This window comes from Eublepharis macularius, chromosome 1, assembly GCF_028583425.1.
Source record: "Eublepharis macularius isolate TG4126 chromosome 1, MPM_Emac_v1.0, whole genome shotgun sequence".
Lineage (NCBI taxonomy): Eukaryota > Metazoa > Chordata > Lepidosauria > Squamata > Eublepharidae > Eublepharis > Eublepharis macularius.
Window position 1 is genome coordinate 8,176,590 of NC_072790.1, and position 17,399 is coordinate 8,193,988.

Sequence of the window (17,399 nt, forward strand, 5' to 3'; positions counted from 1 at the left end):
GGATGGGATAAAGAGCCAATTCCATCTCTGTGGCACAAATGAAATATACGTTCCCTGTAGCTAGTACAGGGGAATTTGGCAAAAGGCTACAATTTAAAATTGCAATTTCATTTCTCTGTTTACTTATTATCTGACTTTGCATGGCTTCTCACCACGGCAGCTCTTAGAGGACTCCACAAAAAAATCAATAGCACAGCAATGAGATCTGGAAAGGACTGCACGAATACTTTACTTCAGATTAAGGTTGCCATTAAAAAGATGGGGGGAGAGAAAAAAAGAGAGTTGCTTTTGTCTAGCATTTGTCCTCTTTATTAGGAGCCAAGGAGAATGTAGGGAGAGGGAAGAAATGTGAGCCGTCATTCTCATCCCCATTACAAAACGAGAGTTTTGCAATTAGGTAGATCCCATGTCCAACAATCTCCAAGGTGCAACTACTTTCAATTGCGTATTTATCTACTTTATTTATAGTCTGCCCTTCTGTCTGAGACTTGTGCAGCGTTAAAGACTCGCTGGTGACTTGCAAATCTGCCAAGGGGAGTAAAGGTGAAAGCGTAAAGAAGTCACTAACTAAAATTGGAGGGGTGTCACAAATTCAGCTTACAGGCTGCCGCTTGGCCCTCGCCATTGTTCATGCAGGGGGAGGAGGCTAAAAGCTCTGGGGTGGCATTTGGCCAATCCCATGCCATGTACGAGGAAGTCTCCAGGACTGGGTGGGGCGTTTCTTTCCCTTTCCCCTTCCTCCTCTGGGAACAGGTACCAGAACAATAAGGAGCTTTCAGACTCTAGCTAGCAAAAGAGAAAGCATTGCTTCCTCTCCATTCTCCTGGGCCTCTAAATGCTGACTGCTGGCTGTCAAGGGGGGAGAGTGCTCCTATCAGAGAATCGCAGTGACAGAAATTGTGAGCCCAGTGTTCAAAGAAATGTCTTTGGCGGCTGGAATCCAAGAGCGAGTGCAAGAGCAGCCAGTTCCCATAATATTCACAGGCCAGGGAGGCCTGACTGGCTTTCCGGTGATGCTTCCATTCCATGTTCCGCTGACTTCCTTCAACCAAGAGCTCTCTTGCCTCCCCCCTTAAGGCCTGCCTGGGCCCAGAAAGGCCAGCTGTGCTCAGTCGCTGTGAAAGTGAACAAACCCCTCGCAAGGCCCAGATACAATGAAGCCGAGGAGCCGCAGCCAAGCGACGGCACGCCGGGTAGGCAAGCAGCACCTTTTCCCCAGCGTTGTCTAAAGGGGAGGGGGAATGAACAAGGAGAAGCCCCTGAGCTCGACCACCACTTATTCGTAGCCAAGCAGGTTGGACGTTTCCAGAGCATCTCTCAAATTTCATTGAGTGCAATCAGAAGGCCACAAGGATTAAAGCATCTCTTGTGTTATGATTTATTTGAAAATATAACTTTGGATTCCTGTTGTATTTTATTTTTGCTTATTTTTATTAGCATTCCTAATAAATAGGGCATAAATTTCCCTATAGAATTAACAGTGCAGAGATATTCCAGTCTAAGCCCATTGAAAGCAACAACAATGGACTGAAGTTACTCTGTGGAAGATTGCACTGCCAAGTCATGTCTTAAGTGGGAGGAGAGGGAACTGACTGGCCCCTCCTCGAACGATGCCAGTTAGAAGTCTCCACCCTAAGCTGATGAAAGGAGAACCATAGGGGACCCTATTGTGGGTAGAAGGCAGCAGATAAATGTTTTAAATAAGTAAATAAAATACCTGTGCAGATTATTTCCTAGGGGAACTTTCCCCACAAACTAGTTAAAGAGTGGAAGAGCTAGGCTTGCCAACCCACAGGTGGTGGCTGGAGCTCTCCCAGAATCTCAACTGATCTCTAGCCCACAGACATCAGTTCCCCTGGGGAAAAAACGGCTGCTTTGGAGGGTGGACTCCGTGGCCTTAAACCCCACTGAGCTCCTTCTCCTCCCCAAATCCTGCCCTTTCCAGGCTGCACACACAAAACCTCCAGGAATTTCCCAACCTGGAGCTGGCAACCCTAGTCTAAGCCAGTTTGGTGTCATGGTTGAAGTCTTGGTCTAGGATCTGGGAAATCCAGGTGCAAATTTCCACTGTGCCACGGAAGTGCACTGTGCGGCCGCGGGCCAGTCATTCTCTTCCTCAACTTAGCCTACTTCACAGGATTGTTCTGAGAGGGAAACAGAGGAGGGGAGACCAAAGTATGCAGCCCAAAGTGTGCTTCCTCTTGGAGGAAGACCGAGATTAAAACATGCTCAGAAATGGGGATGACTTCTTTCTAATGCTCCCACCAAGAATGCAGCAGTTTTTGAAAAAGGTGAAATACAATTAACAACCTAAGCTTGACATTTAAACATTTATGGCTTACAATAAACGGCGCAGTCGGTTCAGAGATTCAGGCGACTGCACTTTTCACTCACCATCATCCATAATTCCTATCGTCACACCTTTCCCTGTGTAGCCCAGTTCCCAGGCTTCGGCCACGTTGAGATCAAGGCCGGGAGTCCCATCTGCTTGCCCAGTGTTGATCTAAGCATCACATTAAAAACCAAAAACAAAGCACAAGAGATTTATTGGCAGAAAGTGGAATGCTTACAACCCCTGAGATTCCTTCTGACCCACCTGCTTCAAAATATCCTTTGTTTCCTTGGGAACATAGCCCAGAAGAAGAAATAATGTCCATATGAAGCACAGATCTCATTTTAGACACGGTGCACAATCAGGCTGCGCTGGTTTTAAACCGAGGAGCTGGGGCCTGCTCTAAGTTCCAATCTGTCTTCAGTCACAGGAAGCAAAAAATCAAGAAGGGAATGCTTCGGAACATGTGCAAAGTGCCCCGCCCACTAAATAAGCACAAGCAATAGCTATATGTCCAACAGCAAGACATCTACACCAGAGGATGCTGATGGAGCCCTGGGGTGTCTCTTTTCGGAAGAAGGGCGCTGACTATTTCCTTCCCCCCCCCTCCACCATAACATAGAATTCTCCTTCTTAAAGATTTAAACCCATCAGGCACACGGCAGCCCTGGTGGCCCTGGTCAGGCAGAAAGAAGGGATAGAAATATAAATAAATAAATAAATAAATAAATAAATAAATAAATAAATAAATAAATAAATAAATAAATAAATAATAGTTTGCAACCAAAGTGGCTTTAACTAATGACGACGAGTATTCTATGCTCTTGTCAGCTCAAGCTAATTCCAAACACGGGGCCTGGTTGGAGCAAAGTCAAGCATCTTCTAAGACGCCCTGATTTCATGCTCAGCTCTTCTTTGGCAAAAAGTGGGGCTTGCAGTGCAATCCTAAGCAGAATTACACTGAAATAAGATCAATGAAATCAATGGGCTTATACTGGAGTAACACTGCTTAGGATGGTACTATTCGGGCTCATTTTCATACTTTTGCACCAATGCGCCATCCACATCCCCTCAGAGTCTGGGTAACTTGTGGATCCAGGAAATGACCTGGTTCATTCCCCCATGGAGACCCAAAGCACATTACCCCATTCTCCCCTTCTCCACTTTATCCTCACAACAACCCTGTGAGGCAGGTTAGGCTGAGAGTGTGTGCGCCAAACTACAAGTGACGAATGACACTTGAACGGCAAGTGAACAGACTCAGGGCCAAGCTACACATGACGAATGACACTTGAACAGCAAGTGTATTTCTCCCTGTTCACTTGCCCTCCACTCAATCCACTTGCCGTTCAAGTGTCATTCGTCATATGTAGCTTGGCCCTTAGGTGTGTTCCTCCCTGTTCACTTGCGCTCCACTCGATCATTGAGTGGAGGGCAAGTGGAGCGCAAGTGAACAAGGAGGAACACACCTGAGGGCCAAGCTACAAGTGACGAATGACACTTGAACGGCAAGTGAACAGGCTCAGGTGTGTTCCTCCCTGTTCACTTGCGCTCCACTCGATCATTGAGTGGAGGGCAAGTGGAGCACAAGTGAACAAGGAGGAACACACCTGAGTCTGTTCACTTGCCGTTCAAGTGTCATTCGTCACTTGTAGCTTGGCCCTGTGACTGGCCTAGGATTACTCAGCAAACTTCCATGAGCAGCACGGGAATCCGGTCCCAGGGTTCCCAAGATCCTAGTTCAAAACTCTAAGCACTGTGCCGAACTGGCTCTCTTAACCCATCCACGTCGTTCCCGCACTCAAACCTGCAGGCCAATCACCACTGGCAACCTGCTTCCATTCTGCAGTGTTAAAATACGAACTGCCCCGTTAAAAGAGATGGGTTGGTGGAGAGCCACGTCAAAGGATGAACTGGAAACAGTAAGGCATGAATACAATGTTTGTAATTGGAAGGAGCGGTCTACAACTACTTCCCTCTTATGGAATATGTATATCTGGGAGTGATCTCCTGATAAGGAGAAAAATCAGTAAAAGATGCTGCTAGCTGCTACTTACCAAGTACCATTGCTTTGCAAACAGAGGGTCATTCATGTTGACGTCAATTTCGTTGATCTCTCGGTACCCTCGCTTCCGCCTCCCAAAACCTTCCTGCTGCACAGCCGTCTTCACCTGCAGTGGCAATTTGACAAAAAAACCCACACTCCGTTAATTCAACTGTTGCTATTTGTAAACTAATAGATATAATCTTTTAACCTTTAACAGGAAAAAAGGGCTTTTAAAAATCTTTATGCGCTTATTGTGTGTTAGGCACAAGAGGGTCATCTGTCACTCTGTCATAGCTCTTCCCCCCGCCCTTCATTTATAGCCCAATTTCCACCCCAAAGTAGAAGGATCACAAGGAGCAAGTGGGTGCCTGCCTGCCTGCCTGCTGACACTTCATAACTGACCTACACAGGCACCCAAAGACTTGTATTTAATGAATATATCTTCATAAGAGCATTTGAGATGGACCCTGGTTCAGGAATCGAGGATCTAATTTGCACGCTGAAGGAACCAGGCTCAGTCTCATGGGGCCAAGCTACACATGACGAATGACACTTGAATGGCAAGTGTATTTCTCCCTGTTCACTTGCCCTCCACTCAATCCACTTGCCATTCAAGTGTCATTCGTCATGTGTAGCTTGGCCCTGGATCTCCAGTTTTAATAAAGGGAGAGGACAGCAAAAGATTCTCTACCTGAGATCCTGTAGAGTTGCTGCCAGACCGAGGAGACAGCACGGCAGCCCAAAATACCACCATCGCCACTGCTCCAAACATGATGCTCCCAGGGGAACAGAATGGGGAGGGGGTTCCCCCCCCCCACAGGTCTGCAGGAATTGGAATTGGAGCAGGAAGATGAATGGGCGGCGGCGGCGGGGGGGGGACATCCACGGAATTCCTCCACAACACCCAACTCATTATTTTATTTTAATTTTACAACAAGTCACTGGCTCAGGAAGGCTGTGCAAACTTCAGTGCTTAGCAGGGGATTGTTCATATCCTCTGTTCCCTGTGGACAGGGCTGAATTTCGGACAGCAAGCTGCAACCGTCTCTTGTAGCAAAAACACACTCTCTTCTGTGCCACGTCATGTTATGGCAGAATTATGGTGCCATAAAACTGTCAGCCTTTAATGCCACACAAGACTCTTTGTCGATAAAGTGAATTTTGGCGCATTAATCTGGCCTTCTAAATAGTTTGGCATGTGTTCAGTCACAACACGGTTGTTTAAAACATCGTAAACAAGCGGAGAAAATCCAAGTGCAGCGAGTTGCTCTTTGGAAAGTAGCCGAAGCATTCAGAACTATACAGGTGAAGCTTTCACAACTATACAGGTGAAGCTTTCACAACTATACAGGTGAAGCATTCCCAGGCATACAATATGATACGTTTGGCTCATTATGGAATCGACTTTCCACTCGTGATGGTCAACATGACTAAACGCTGTGCTCATGCACAACTGGCAGTTGGTTGTCCAATTTACAGATACCCTTTTATACATAAGAGTTCTTCATGAGCTTCCTAAAGAAAAAAAGTGCCATCGAGTCACAAACAACTCATGGCAGCCCCAGGGGGTTTTCAAGGCAAGAGCAGAGAGAAGGTAGTTTTGCCGTTGCCTTCCTCTGCTGAGTCTTCCTCGATGTTCTCCCATCCAAGTAGGGCTGCCAACTCCACCCCCAACTTTCGCCCCTCCATCTCTGCTCACCTGGCTGGCAGGGCAGAAGGAACTGGGACAAGCAGGCCAGGAGCTGCCAGAGCCCCTGGTGAAATGGCGCGAGCGTGCCCCAGAGGCCCCCATAGCGTCACTTCTCGTTGAGAACCGGAAGCTGTGGCCACCCAGCGACCCCCCCCCCCATCTCCTGCTTTAAAGGTGGGTGGGGGCTGGCAACCCTATAGCCAAGTACTGAACCTGCTTAGCTCTGATGAAATCAGACTAGCGTTGGATATGAGGGCTGCTGTCATGGCCCAGTCTGAGGGTGGGGTCTCCTCGGGGGGAGAGGAACCTCGTGTAGCCAGCCAGGACTCCTCAGGAGAAGAGGAGTTCTGTGTAACCAGCCCTAGCCCCGACTCAGCAGAAGCCGGCAATCAGGAGCAGCAGCTGCTGGCTGATCAGAGCTTACAGCCAGCAGCTGAGGCACCAGCGCCTTCTGGCCCCAACACCACAGGGGAAGCTCAGCCAGGGACATCCCGGGCTACAGGTGCAGCACAGCCAGGGGCCTCCACCCCCCCAGGTTCGCCCATACCCAAAGAACGCCGCAGACAACGCCAGAGACTGGAACTGCAGGAGAGACGGCACAGTGCTCGTCTCCTGAGCCAACGCCAGCTGCTGGAGAGCGACGATGAGTAGCGTCAGGATGGAGCCCCAGCAGCTGGCTGAAAACCACGCCTGGCTATAAGAGCCAGTCTGGAGGAACTGCCAGGCGTGGAAGCAATGTGCTAATTACCTGTAACCACGTCCTTGATCCTGGCATCTTGCTCTTGCCTGCACCTTGCCTTGATACCCTCGTGCTCTGACCTACGGACTGGACTTGGCTTGGCTCTTTGGATCCTGGACACACCCCTGGTGTTTACCTTGGGCTCTGACTACAGACTGGACCTGGCTTGTGACTCTTGAACACCCCTTGGCTTTGTGTTAGTACCTGGGCTACCAGCTTGGGCGGGCCCAGCCCATGACAGATGCCTTGCCTTTCTCCCCAGAGGGGACCAAAAGTGGCTTCCGTCATTGCCTTGTCTTCCATTTATTCTCACAACAACCCTGTGAGGTAGGTTAGGCTGAAAGTGTGTGACTGCCCCGAGGTCAGCCCGCAGGCTTCCTTGGCAGAGCAGGGACTCAAGCCAAGTCCCCCCAATCCTAGTCCTCTCCAGTGGCATTCATCCTGCTGCACCATGCCCAGAACTCACTGGATCGAAGTATAGCTCCTGGGCGGCAGCGCAATAACATGCTAAGCATTTCCAAGCCAATAATACAAAGGAACAAGGCATTGGTGGCTGGCAGGCAGTCAATGGGGGCAAGGAAGATGAAATAACAGACGAACTTGCCTTGTCACAGGAATAAAGCATCTAAGAAAGACACCCGTTATATACCTTTTGGATGAGTGGACGGGGAAGAAACCAACCATGACAATGCAGAGCAAAAATGTGCCTATGCAAAATATTTACAATTTGACCTAATCAACACTGAACTGCTTAAGCAAAAAAAGAGAACACAAGAAAACAGAGGTAAGTCGAGCAGCGCTCTCCCTGCCCCAGACAGTCAAGACACCTCTATTGACAGGTTAACAGCAGTATCTTTCTGGCAAACGACAGACTCGGGGTGAAAATGCATGGCACATGTGACACCTGGCGGTACCCGGCCCAACTTGTAGTCCCAGGTATGATGGGAGGAACTGACCTTCAAATCGCTCCATTGCTTGAACATTCGTTACAGAAAACTGAGCACAAAAACAACAATAAAATCCACACTGCAACCGCCTTGAACGGGTCCCCTTGGGCCAGACTTCCTTGTGTGAGAGAACCCTCCCACCGTCTGCAACTGCCTTGCTGAGCCGTTCCAGGAGCTGCAGCCTGAGCTCCTGGGGAAGAGGGTTTTATGCATTTCCTCAGGCTCCTGCTCTCCTCTCCGTAGGCTTCCCAGTCTCCCAACTGGTATAGGAGATTCCTGCCCCCAGCGGGCCTTTCCCACAGCCGTTCAGCTGGGCAGTGGGAGAAAAAGAAGGGAGGAAAATGGAGAGGGCAAAAGGCAGCATCCCAGTACCCTGACATCACTCCCCATGCAACCAGATGGGACATCCACACATTGCCAGAGACGCTCTAGCGTGTGGGAAAAACTTGATGGTTTTAGCCACATGCTAGAGTTTGCCCAAATGCTAGAGCCTCTCTGATGATATGCTGATATCGCTTCCAGTCACATGATGGGACTAATGTAAGCATTTCACCGGTGACCTCATTATGTCAGTGGAGAGGGCCCCCACCCGGGGGATCTCCCACTGGCTGCTAGCCTTTGGTTGGCATCCCTGCTTCCTCACAATTGGTTACAGTTTCCTCTCCAGAATGGGCAGTGGCCAGTCCCGAGTCCTGAATTTCCTCTGGAAGTTTTAGGCAGGAAAAGAGGGACTGGTCTCACCTCCCCATAGAGACGATTGCTCTGTTAATCACAGGCTTCCTGTTAAGGAGTTAAGGAGAGGGTGCCCGAAAGCCTCAGGGGCAGGAAGCCCTACCAAAAGAGGCGGGGGGGATCGAGTGGATCTGTGGCCTCTCACCCCACTCTTCTCTGCAGTGACAACAGGCGGACAAGCCATGCGGCTTTCCCACCCAGCTCACCCATTAAGATTAATGCTTTTTAAAAATTTTATCAGTTTTTAAAATGTAACAAAGATGATGGGTTGGGTATAGGAATGAGGGCAGCTGTGTAAGAATGCACACGTGCGATGGGATAGAGAGACCGAGAGGATACTTCTTGCAGTTTCTGTTGGTGGCTGGTATTATTAGTGTGGATAATAGGAAATATTTTTAAAAGAAGAATTAAAATATAATCAGGATTGGACTGGTAATTTGGGCTGTAGACTACACTTAGAGTGTCAAAAATAGCCGTCAAAAATAATACAGTGTACACTTGGCTAAACCAAATGTCCATGCCATGTCAGTAAGTAAAGAAAAAATATGTCAAAAAAACATATTTATGTTGCAGAGACAATGAAAGGACCATTTCAGATGCTGCCCTTACTAATAATTATGTCAGTCTCTGTGTCAGGTCTTGCCCGGTAAATCCCCAAGCCCTTCCCTGCATCACGCAGGTGTATGAGTTAAAGTTACTTTATTGAAGAGAAATACCAGTTTCAAGATAGTCAGCCAGGATCATTGGCTGAAGTGACGCGAGGTAGCAAAGCAGGGTTAACTATGAGTCAAGCTACAAGTGACTTTTTTCACGCGTAGAACACTTGATCGTTTTTGCAAGTTTTCCTGGGAACTGAAGTCCCGGTGTCCTTCCCCTCTCTGTTAGAATCGCTGCCTGAAGGGCCAGAGAAAGCCGGCTGCAGCAGCAGCTTTTGCAAATCGTTCCTCCAGTCACAAGCCTGCTCTCAACGATCTTTGGGGGCGGGCAGCTGCAGCTTTCTCCCTCGGCGTCTTGCTCCCGGGGAGCTGCTCTGGATTTCATAGAACCATAGAATCATAGAATCATAGAGTTGGAAGGGGCCATACAGACCATCTAGTCCAACCCCCTGCCCAGTGCAGGATCAGCCTAAAGCATCTCTGACAGGTATTCATCCAGCCTCTTCTTGAAAACTGCCAGAGAGGGGGAGCTCACCACCTCCCTAGGCAGCTGATTCCACTTTCGAACTACTCTGACCATGAAAAAGTTTTGCCTAATATCCAACCGGTACCCTTGTGCGTGTAGTTTTAGCCCATTGCTTCGCATCCTACCCTCTGCTGACAACTGGAACAGCTCTTTGCCCTCCTCCAAATGACAGCCTTTCAAATATTTAAAGAGAGCAATCATGTCCCCCCTCAACCTCCTCTTCTCCAAACTAAACATTCCCAAGGCCCTTAGCCTTTCCTCGTAGGGCTCAGTCTCCAGACCCCTGATCATTCTTGTCGCTCTCCTCTGCACCCTCAATTTTGTCCACATTCTTTTTGAAATGAGGCCTCCAGAACTGCACACAATTCTCCAGGTGTGGCCTGACCAAGGCAGTATAGAGAGGGGCTATGACCTCCTGCGGTTTCGATGCTATGGCCCCTTTGATACAACCCAGGATTGAATTAGCCTTTTTTGCCACCGCATCACACTGACTGCTCATATTCAGTTTACAGTCCACTCTTACCCCAAGATCCCTTTCGCATATACTACTGCCCAGAAGTGTATCCCCCATCCAGTATTTGTGCTTCTCATTTTTGTGGCCCAGATGTAATACTGTGCACTTGTCTTTGTTGAATTGCATCCTGTTCACAACCATCCACTTCTCCAGAGTATTCAGGTCTTGTTGAATTTTAATTCTATCTTCTTGGGTGTTTGCTACCGCTCCCAATTTGGTATCATCAGCAAATTTAATGAGCAGCCCTTCCACTCCTTCATCCAGATCATTGATAAAAATATTGAAAAGTACCGGGCCCAAAACCGAGCCCTGCAGCACCCCACTGGACACCTCCCTCCAATCTGATGAAACACCGTTGACCACCTCTCTTTGAGTGCGGTCCTCTAGCCAGTTCCCTATCCACCGAACTGTCCTATAGTCTACTCCACAGTCTTCCAGTTTGCCCATCAGAATGTCATGGGGGACCTTATCAAAAGCTTTACTGAAATCCAGATAAATCACATCAACAGAGTTCCCCCGATCCAGTAAGCTGGTCACTCGATCAAAGAAGGAAACCAGGTTGGTCTGGCAGGATCTGTTAGGAACAAAACCATGCTGACTTCCCCGGATCACTGAGTGGTCCTTCAGATGCTTACAGATTGATCCCTTTAAAATCTGTTCTAATATCTTCCCAGCAACAGAAGTCAGAATTTGCAAAAGCTGCAGCTGCAGCTGGCTTTGTCTGATTCTTCAGGCAGCGATTCTAACAGAGAGGGGAAGGACACTGGGACCTCAGTTCCCAGGAAAACTTGCAAAAACGATCAAGTGTTCTACACGTGAAAAAAGTCACTTGTAGCTTGGCTCTATAGGGCACAGTCCCCACCCCTCAATGGGAAAGAAAGTCCGTTAGGGTTTTGCCGTGCTGGGTAGCATGGAGACAGGAGAGAGGGGAGGAGGGAAAGGATGAGCTCTGCTCAGTCTCTTAGGAGGTTGGTGCTGTCTCGGCTGGAACTTCAAGGCCACATTCACAGGCTGGCCAGGAAACGGTAACCAAAACACCTGCAAGATAAGCAGCTAGCAACCAGACAGCAAAACAGGTTCCCTCTGCATGTTCTCAGAGGTCCACTACGCACTACAGCAAGAAATTCATAACACATGGCAGATATGCTGGAGGCGTATCTGACACTCTATATCTTTTGGTCCAAGCCAGAAAGCCTTGTGTTATTGTGAAAAATAATTAAAAGAATAGAAATCAAAAGCATAGTTCAAAGGAATTCCAGGGGGTGGGAAGAGAATTGAATCGGCTGTACGCCCACACAGTCCCTCTGGCTATGCAGCATTCTGGATATCAAGGGGAAAACCAAGAGCTGCGTACGCATGCAGAGCTGATATTGACGGAACATGGTGCCTTCAGCATTTCAGTTTTTCTAAGGATATTATTCAGAACGGCCTTAAAGTCTAACCTCTTGCTCAGTGCAGGAAATCCAGCTGTTTGGGATGCTTTGCGTTTTCTGCAGTAGAAGAATATCGGGCTAGATGGCCTACAAGGCACCTTCCAAGTCCTCTAAGACTCCAGGACACACATGACTGCACGGATTCCAGCCCAAGCGTTCACCTTCTCAGGAACCTACCAGTACTACGATACCGTGATAATGATTTTTTAAACCAAGACATTACAGGCGTCACTCAACAGTCATTTAGAAAGAAAATGTTTCAAGTGATTGATCTATATTTACCTGAATGTACAAGAAGTACCTTGGCATAGGTGTGTAGAGGTGTGTGTGTGCACGCACGCACGCACTCACTCACTCACTCACTCACTCACTCACTCACTCACTCACTCACTCACACATACCCAATTGCTCCGTATTGGCCACTTTAGTCATTCTGAAAATAGATCAAATGTGATGTATTGATCGTGTCATGTCTATGCACTGGTGTATTCCTGCCAACAGCTGCTGGTGTTTTCCTATTTTCAACAGCACTCATACTAAATATATAACCTGCTTTTCTAACTGGAGGGCTGATCATGGTATTATTTTTGCTTGAATTTATTCAGTGTGGGTTGAGAAAAATGTCTGCTAACGAACCGATACCGCCTTGCTTCCCAACGTGCATCAATCCACCCTTGGGGAAAACTCTGAGAGGCGAGCTACATTCGCTATTGTAAATTGTAATAGGGATTGTTACAGAGACCGTCCTTTATGAGGCTGATGGCTTCTTAACCGTTCAAGAGCCAGTTTGGTGTAGTGGTTAAGAGCACGGGACTCTAATCTGGAGAGCCGGGTTTGATTCCCCACTCCTCCACAAAGCCAGCTGGGTGACCTTGGGCGAGTCACAGTTCTCTTGAGCTCTCTTAGCCCCACCCACCTCACAGGGTGATTGTTGTGGGGTAATAATAACACTTTGTAAACCGCTCTGAGTGGGCATTAAGTTGTCCTGAAGGGCGGTATATAAATCGAATGTTATTATTATTATTATAAGATGAGCGGCTGTAGTTTCTTCAGTTGGAACTAATGAGAGATTATGTATTTTTGGTAGCTGGAAATCTCTCTCCAGCTTCTGGAAGGTGATACTCACCAGCATCTGTTTTGGAGGAGGTTACAGGCTTCTAGCTAAGGGGTGGAGGCAAAAGTTGTGTAGTGGTTAGAGCAGTGGACTTGTGTAGTGTTAGTGTACTCAACTTTAAATCTCAGCTTTGCCTTAAAGCTCTTGGGCCCACCAACAGAGTGCAGCCTGACCCATCTCACAGCGTTGTTGCAACAATAGATTGGGAGGAGGAGAAAGCAAAGTGTTTGGAGAAAGGGTGGCATAAAAATCTAGTTGACCAAAGATAGATAAAGTCACCTGAGCCGGTTTCAATTTAGAGAACAGCATGGAAGAGAGAGATTTGTGAGTGAGCTGGAGCATTCTTTGGGTTCATTGCAGACAAAGTCACTGAGATGTGTCGGGGGATGGCGAGCTCGCTGAGACCTCCGCAACCCTGCAGTTATAGATGGTTCCCTGATGGGTACCTCGGCACTGATGATGGGCTCTGCCCTGCTCGGAGGAGAGGAGACATTACTCAGACGCGAGGGGGTTGTTGGACCGCTTGGTGCCACTGTGTTATCATCACTGTGCTTGGTCGCCACTGCTGGTTCAGCCCTTGTGTCAGTGGCCCATGGTGAAAGGTCTCTGTCTTGTGCTTGCGCCCTCTTAGGCCAGCACTGCCATAACTGATTGATGTATTTCCGAAGTATTCTTCCAGTGGCATCAGCCACCTTGTAGGAGATCAGCCCCATTGCCCTGAGCGCTGGTGCCGGAACCCAGATCAGGCCTTCCCCGTAGCTCCTGGTGTAGACTAAGTCACCCTGCTGGAACCCCCTGGGTGGCCCCACTATCTCTGGCACCCGCCAGGCATCCGGGGCTAAGTCAGGGTGGAGCCAATTGAGCAGTCGTTAGCCGTCACCCCATTAAGAGCTCTGCTGGGCTCCGTCCCATAGTGGAATGCGGGGTAATGTGCTGCTACAGTAAATAGTCATCCAATCACCAGCTCCAACCCACCTGGTTTAACCTGCAAAGCGAATCTTTAGTGGCCCTCACCATTCTTTCCACCTGTCCATTAGTTGACGAGTGGAACGGGGCTGATGTGATGTGTCTGATGGCATTGTTCTCGAGGGATCTCTGCAATTTTGGGGCGAGACTGCAGACAGGGCCAAAGGGCCAAACCCATCCTTCCACAGCTTGGTCCATCTCTGGCCACCACACGTAGCTGCAGGCCAGATCCTTCATCTCAATGATCTCCGGGTGTCCCATATGCAGTGCCTCCAGCACCCACTGATGCAGTCTGGGCAGAACAACAACTCTGTTCCCCCAGAGCAGGCATCCCTTGTGGACAGATAACTCATGCTGGCGGTAGCTAAATGGCTGGAACTCAGTCTCCAGCTCACCTGCAGGCCACCCCCTCCACACCCAGTTGAGGACCCAGGAGAGCATGGGGCCCCTAGCAGAGTGGGCTGCGATGTCTGATACCTGGATAGGTGGTTGGAGCAGGTCTTCCAGCTGCATGACCGCAGGAGACAGGTCAGCTGTTGGACCCTACAGTGGCAGACAACTGAGGGCATCGGCATGATGCAAAGCTTTGCCAGGATGGTAGAAAAGTTTGTAGTCATAAGTGGACAGGAAAACCAACCAACACAGCATTCTCGGAGACACGACCTGCGAGATCTGTCTGTCTGGGGCAAAAAGACCTGGCAGTGGCTTGTGATCCGTGGCGATCTCGAAGTGCTGCCCATAGACATAGTCATGGAATTTTTTCACGCCAGCTACTAGCGCCAGTGCCTCTTTGTCGATTTGGGCATCGTTCCATTCCACCGAGGACAAGGTCCTGGAAAAGTAAGCGATAGGGGCCTCTCGCCCCTCAGGCATTCAACAGCTCAGGACAGCGCCTACTCCATAAGATGACGCATCACAGGCGAGCACGAGTGGCTTGCGCTCATCGTATTGGGTGAGCACACTGTTTGACACAAGAAGTTCCTTGACTGTGGCAAATGTCTGGTTGTGCTTCTGACCCCAGACGCAAGGTGCTTTCTTCTGCAGTAGCCTCTGCAACAGCTCGGCCAATGATGCCTTGTGCGACAGGAATGAGTGATAAAAGTTCAGGAGCCCAAGAAACAATTGGAGTTCTTTCTTGGAACAGGGTGTTGGTGCACTGTGGATGGCTTGCACCTTCCGGGCTGTAGGGTGGATGCCGTCAGCATCAATCAGGAATCTCAGGAATTCTACTTGAGGCACATCGAACTGGCACTTTTCCTTCTTTACCTTAAGTCCCGTGTCTTGAGGGCAACGGAGTACCTGTCAGAGATGGCCAACAAGTTCTGCAGAAGACTCTCCCGCGATCAGGACATCATCAAAATACAGAATGACGCCAGGGATGCCCTTCAGCAGTCCCTCCATAAGTCCCTGAAAGATTCCGGGAGCCACACTAACCCCAAACTGGAGCCGCTTCTGGAAGCTGTTGGTATGCTTGTGCCAGGTCAATCTTTGTAAAGATCTTCCCCCTACGAATGATGCCAGAAGGTGACTGACTACCGGTACCAGATACGCATGCTGTTGTAGTGCCTTATTTAAGGTGCACTTATAGTCCGCATAGATGCGTACTGCCCCGTTGGCCTTGATGGGCATGATGATGGGAGTCTCCCCGCAGGCGCGCAATACCGGCTCAAAGATCCCTTGTGCCACCAACTGCTCCAGTTCTTCCTCAACATGTGGCTTAAGAGCAAACGGAACACGTCGAGCTTTCAAACAAATCAGCAGTACCATAGGGTCCAAGTCGAAGGACCCCGGTGGTCTGGTGTACTGTCCCAAGGAGCAGTCAAACACCGGTGGAAATTCAGAACAGACAGCCTCAATGTCTGATTGGCTGACTTGTTGGATGCCAGTGACATGGATTCCCAGTGCCTCGAACCAATCCGGTCCTAGCAAACTTGTGCTGTGCCCTTTGCTGATGACCAGGCAGAGGGGGCCACAGAAATCCTGAAAGCTGACTTGGAACTTGCCAACACCCACCACTGGAACCCAACGACCCTGGAAATCCATCAAGTGTATGTCGCATGGTTCGAGCTGTCGAACATTTTTCGTGGGACACACTCGGTGTAAGGTGTCCGTTGAGATGATTGAGAGTGCTGACCTAGTGTCAACCTCCATCTCGCATGGCATTCCTTCGATGGGCACAGTAACCCTGATCTTCTCCCTGGTGGGCATTCTGGTGTTCAGATCTGTGGCATGACTGGAACACTTGGTCATGGAGAGGCATTCTTTGGGTCAGAAAGAGCCCTTTTGTTCTGGCTGCTGTCAGCACGATGTCCACGGTGGGGAGCCTCTGCTCTTTGTTGCCCTGCACGCACGTACAATGTGCCCCCTCTTTCAGCAAGCCCAGCATTGGGCATCACAGAATTTGCAGGACTTCCGGACGTGACTCCCTCCATAGCTGGCATATGGCAACCTGTTAATGGATTGCAGTTCAGTTCACTTGGGCTGTACTACTTAAGTCCGGTGAACCTCATCATTGTCCCCCAAATCGGTCTTGAAACTCTCGTGGTGGACCAGTTCCACCTTTTTAAGTAATGTAGGACTCCGCGATTGGTGCACGTCTCTGGTCGATTGGTCAGCAGCTTCCTCTGCAAGGGCCTCTTTGAGAGACTCTTTGAAAGTTAGCTTCTTCTTGGTGAACGGCCGACATTGCAGCTTCTCATCTCGCAGACCACATACCAGCCAATCCCGAAGCACAGTCTTGAGGTCCATGAAGTTGCACTGATGCGCTGCCTGTCGGACAGCTGTGACGAAAACGGTCACTGACTTGCCCTGGGCTTGGTCCTGCTTGTAGAAGGTGGGTGGCGATCTCCAGCAGTTGTGACGAGAAGTGAACTCAGAGCTGATCCTTAATGATGTTGAATGCCATTGCTTGAAGCTGTGCCTGTGCCATGAGAGCCCGGGCTGTGTCGAAAGTGGTCCGCCCATGTACGCTGAAAAAGACCGCTCTCTGGAGGTCTGCATCAGTAACCTTGTTCACTTCAAGGTAGAATTTGAACCCCATGATGTATGACTCCCAATCCTCAGAGGTTGAGTCAAACGGTTCAAAGGAGCCCTTGGTCATCATAATTCACAGTTAGTACATTGCAGGTGCAACAATTATACCTCCTTGGGCTCTTTGGAAGAGGAGGGGGAATAAAGCCGGAATCAGGCTTTTGCTTTGGGAACGAGAAGAGGTTTGCTTTCCATTTCCAAAGGAACTGAAGAGACATCAGATTGCCTTATGTCATGCCCCCTGGCGCCCCCTGGCGATGGCGGCGGGTCCAACTCCAGGAGGGAGGCTCCAAGTGGGTCCATCCTGGGCCCCTGTCGAGGCCGCCGGTTCGGCCGTGTCTGATCCCCACCGGCACTGGGCTTGCTCCCCTCTTGGGGCGGGCCCTCTCGCCTCTGCCCTGCAGCCGGGCTGCCATGCCTGTGGGTTTCGTGGCACTGGGTTGCATCGGCGCCCGCGTTCCCCAGGCGTGGGTGCGGCCTCTGGTCCCTGCCGGCCTCTTTCCCGGCTGCCGCCCTTCGGCCGCCGCTTCCGCAGCTGGCGTGGCCGGGCGTTGTGCAGCTGGGATGGCTCTGGCATGGCGAGGTGGTCCAGCCCCACGGTCTGCGCCTGGGCCTCGACAGTAGCTGCACCGAGCTTCGGCGTCGTCTTTGGGTGTGCTGCAGCCTTCTCATC

At 49.7% G+C, this 17,399-nt stretch overlaps 1 protein-coding gene across 1 annotated transcript in view; it reads right to left on the reverse strand.

Annotated features, from left to right (window-relative positions):
• PCSK2 (proprotein convertase subtilisin/kexin type 2) overlaps window positions 1-17,399 on the reverse strand; it is a 206,697-nt gene that overhangs the window by 72,644 nt on the left and 116,654 nt on the right. Inside the window, exons 3-4 of the mRNA XM_054999690.1 lie at window positions 4,390-4,503; window positions 2,395-2,503 (exon numbers count right to left, since the gene is read on the reverse strand). Coding sequence (XP_054855665.1) covers window positions 2,395-2,503; window positions 4,390-4,503 — 223 coding nt within the window. The remainder of the gene's footprint in view (window positions 1-2,394; window positions 2,504-4,389; window positions 4,504-17,399) is intronic.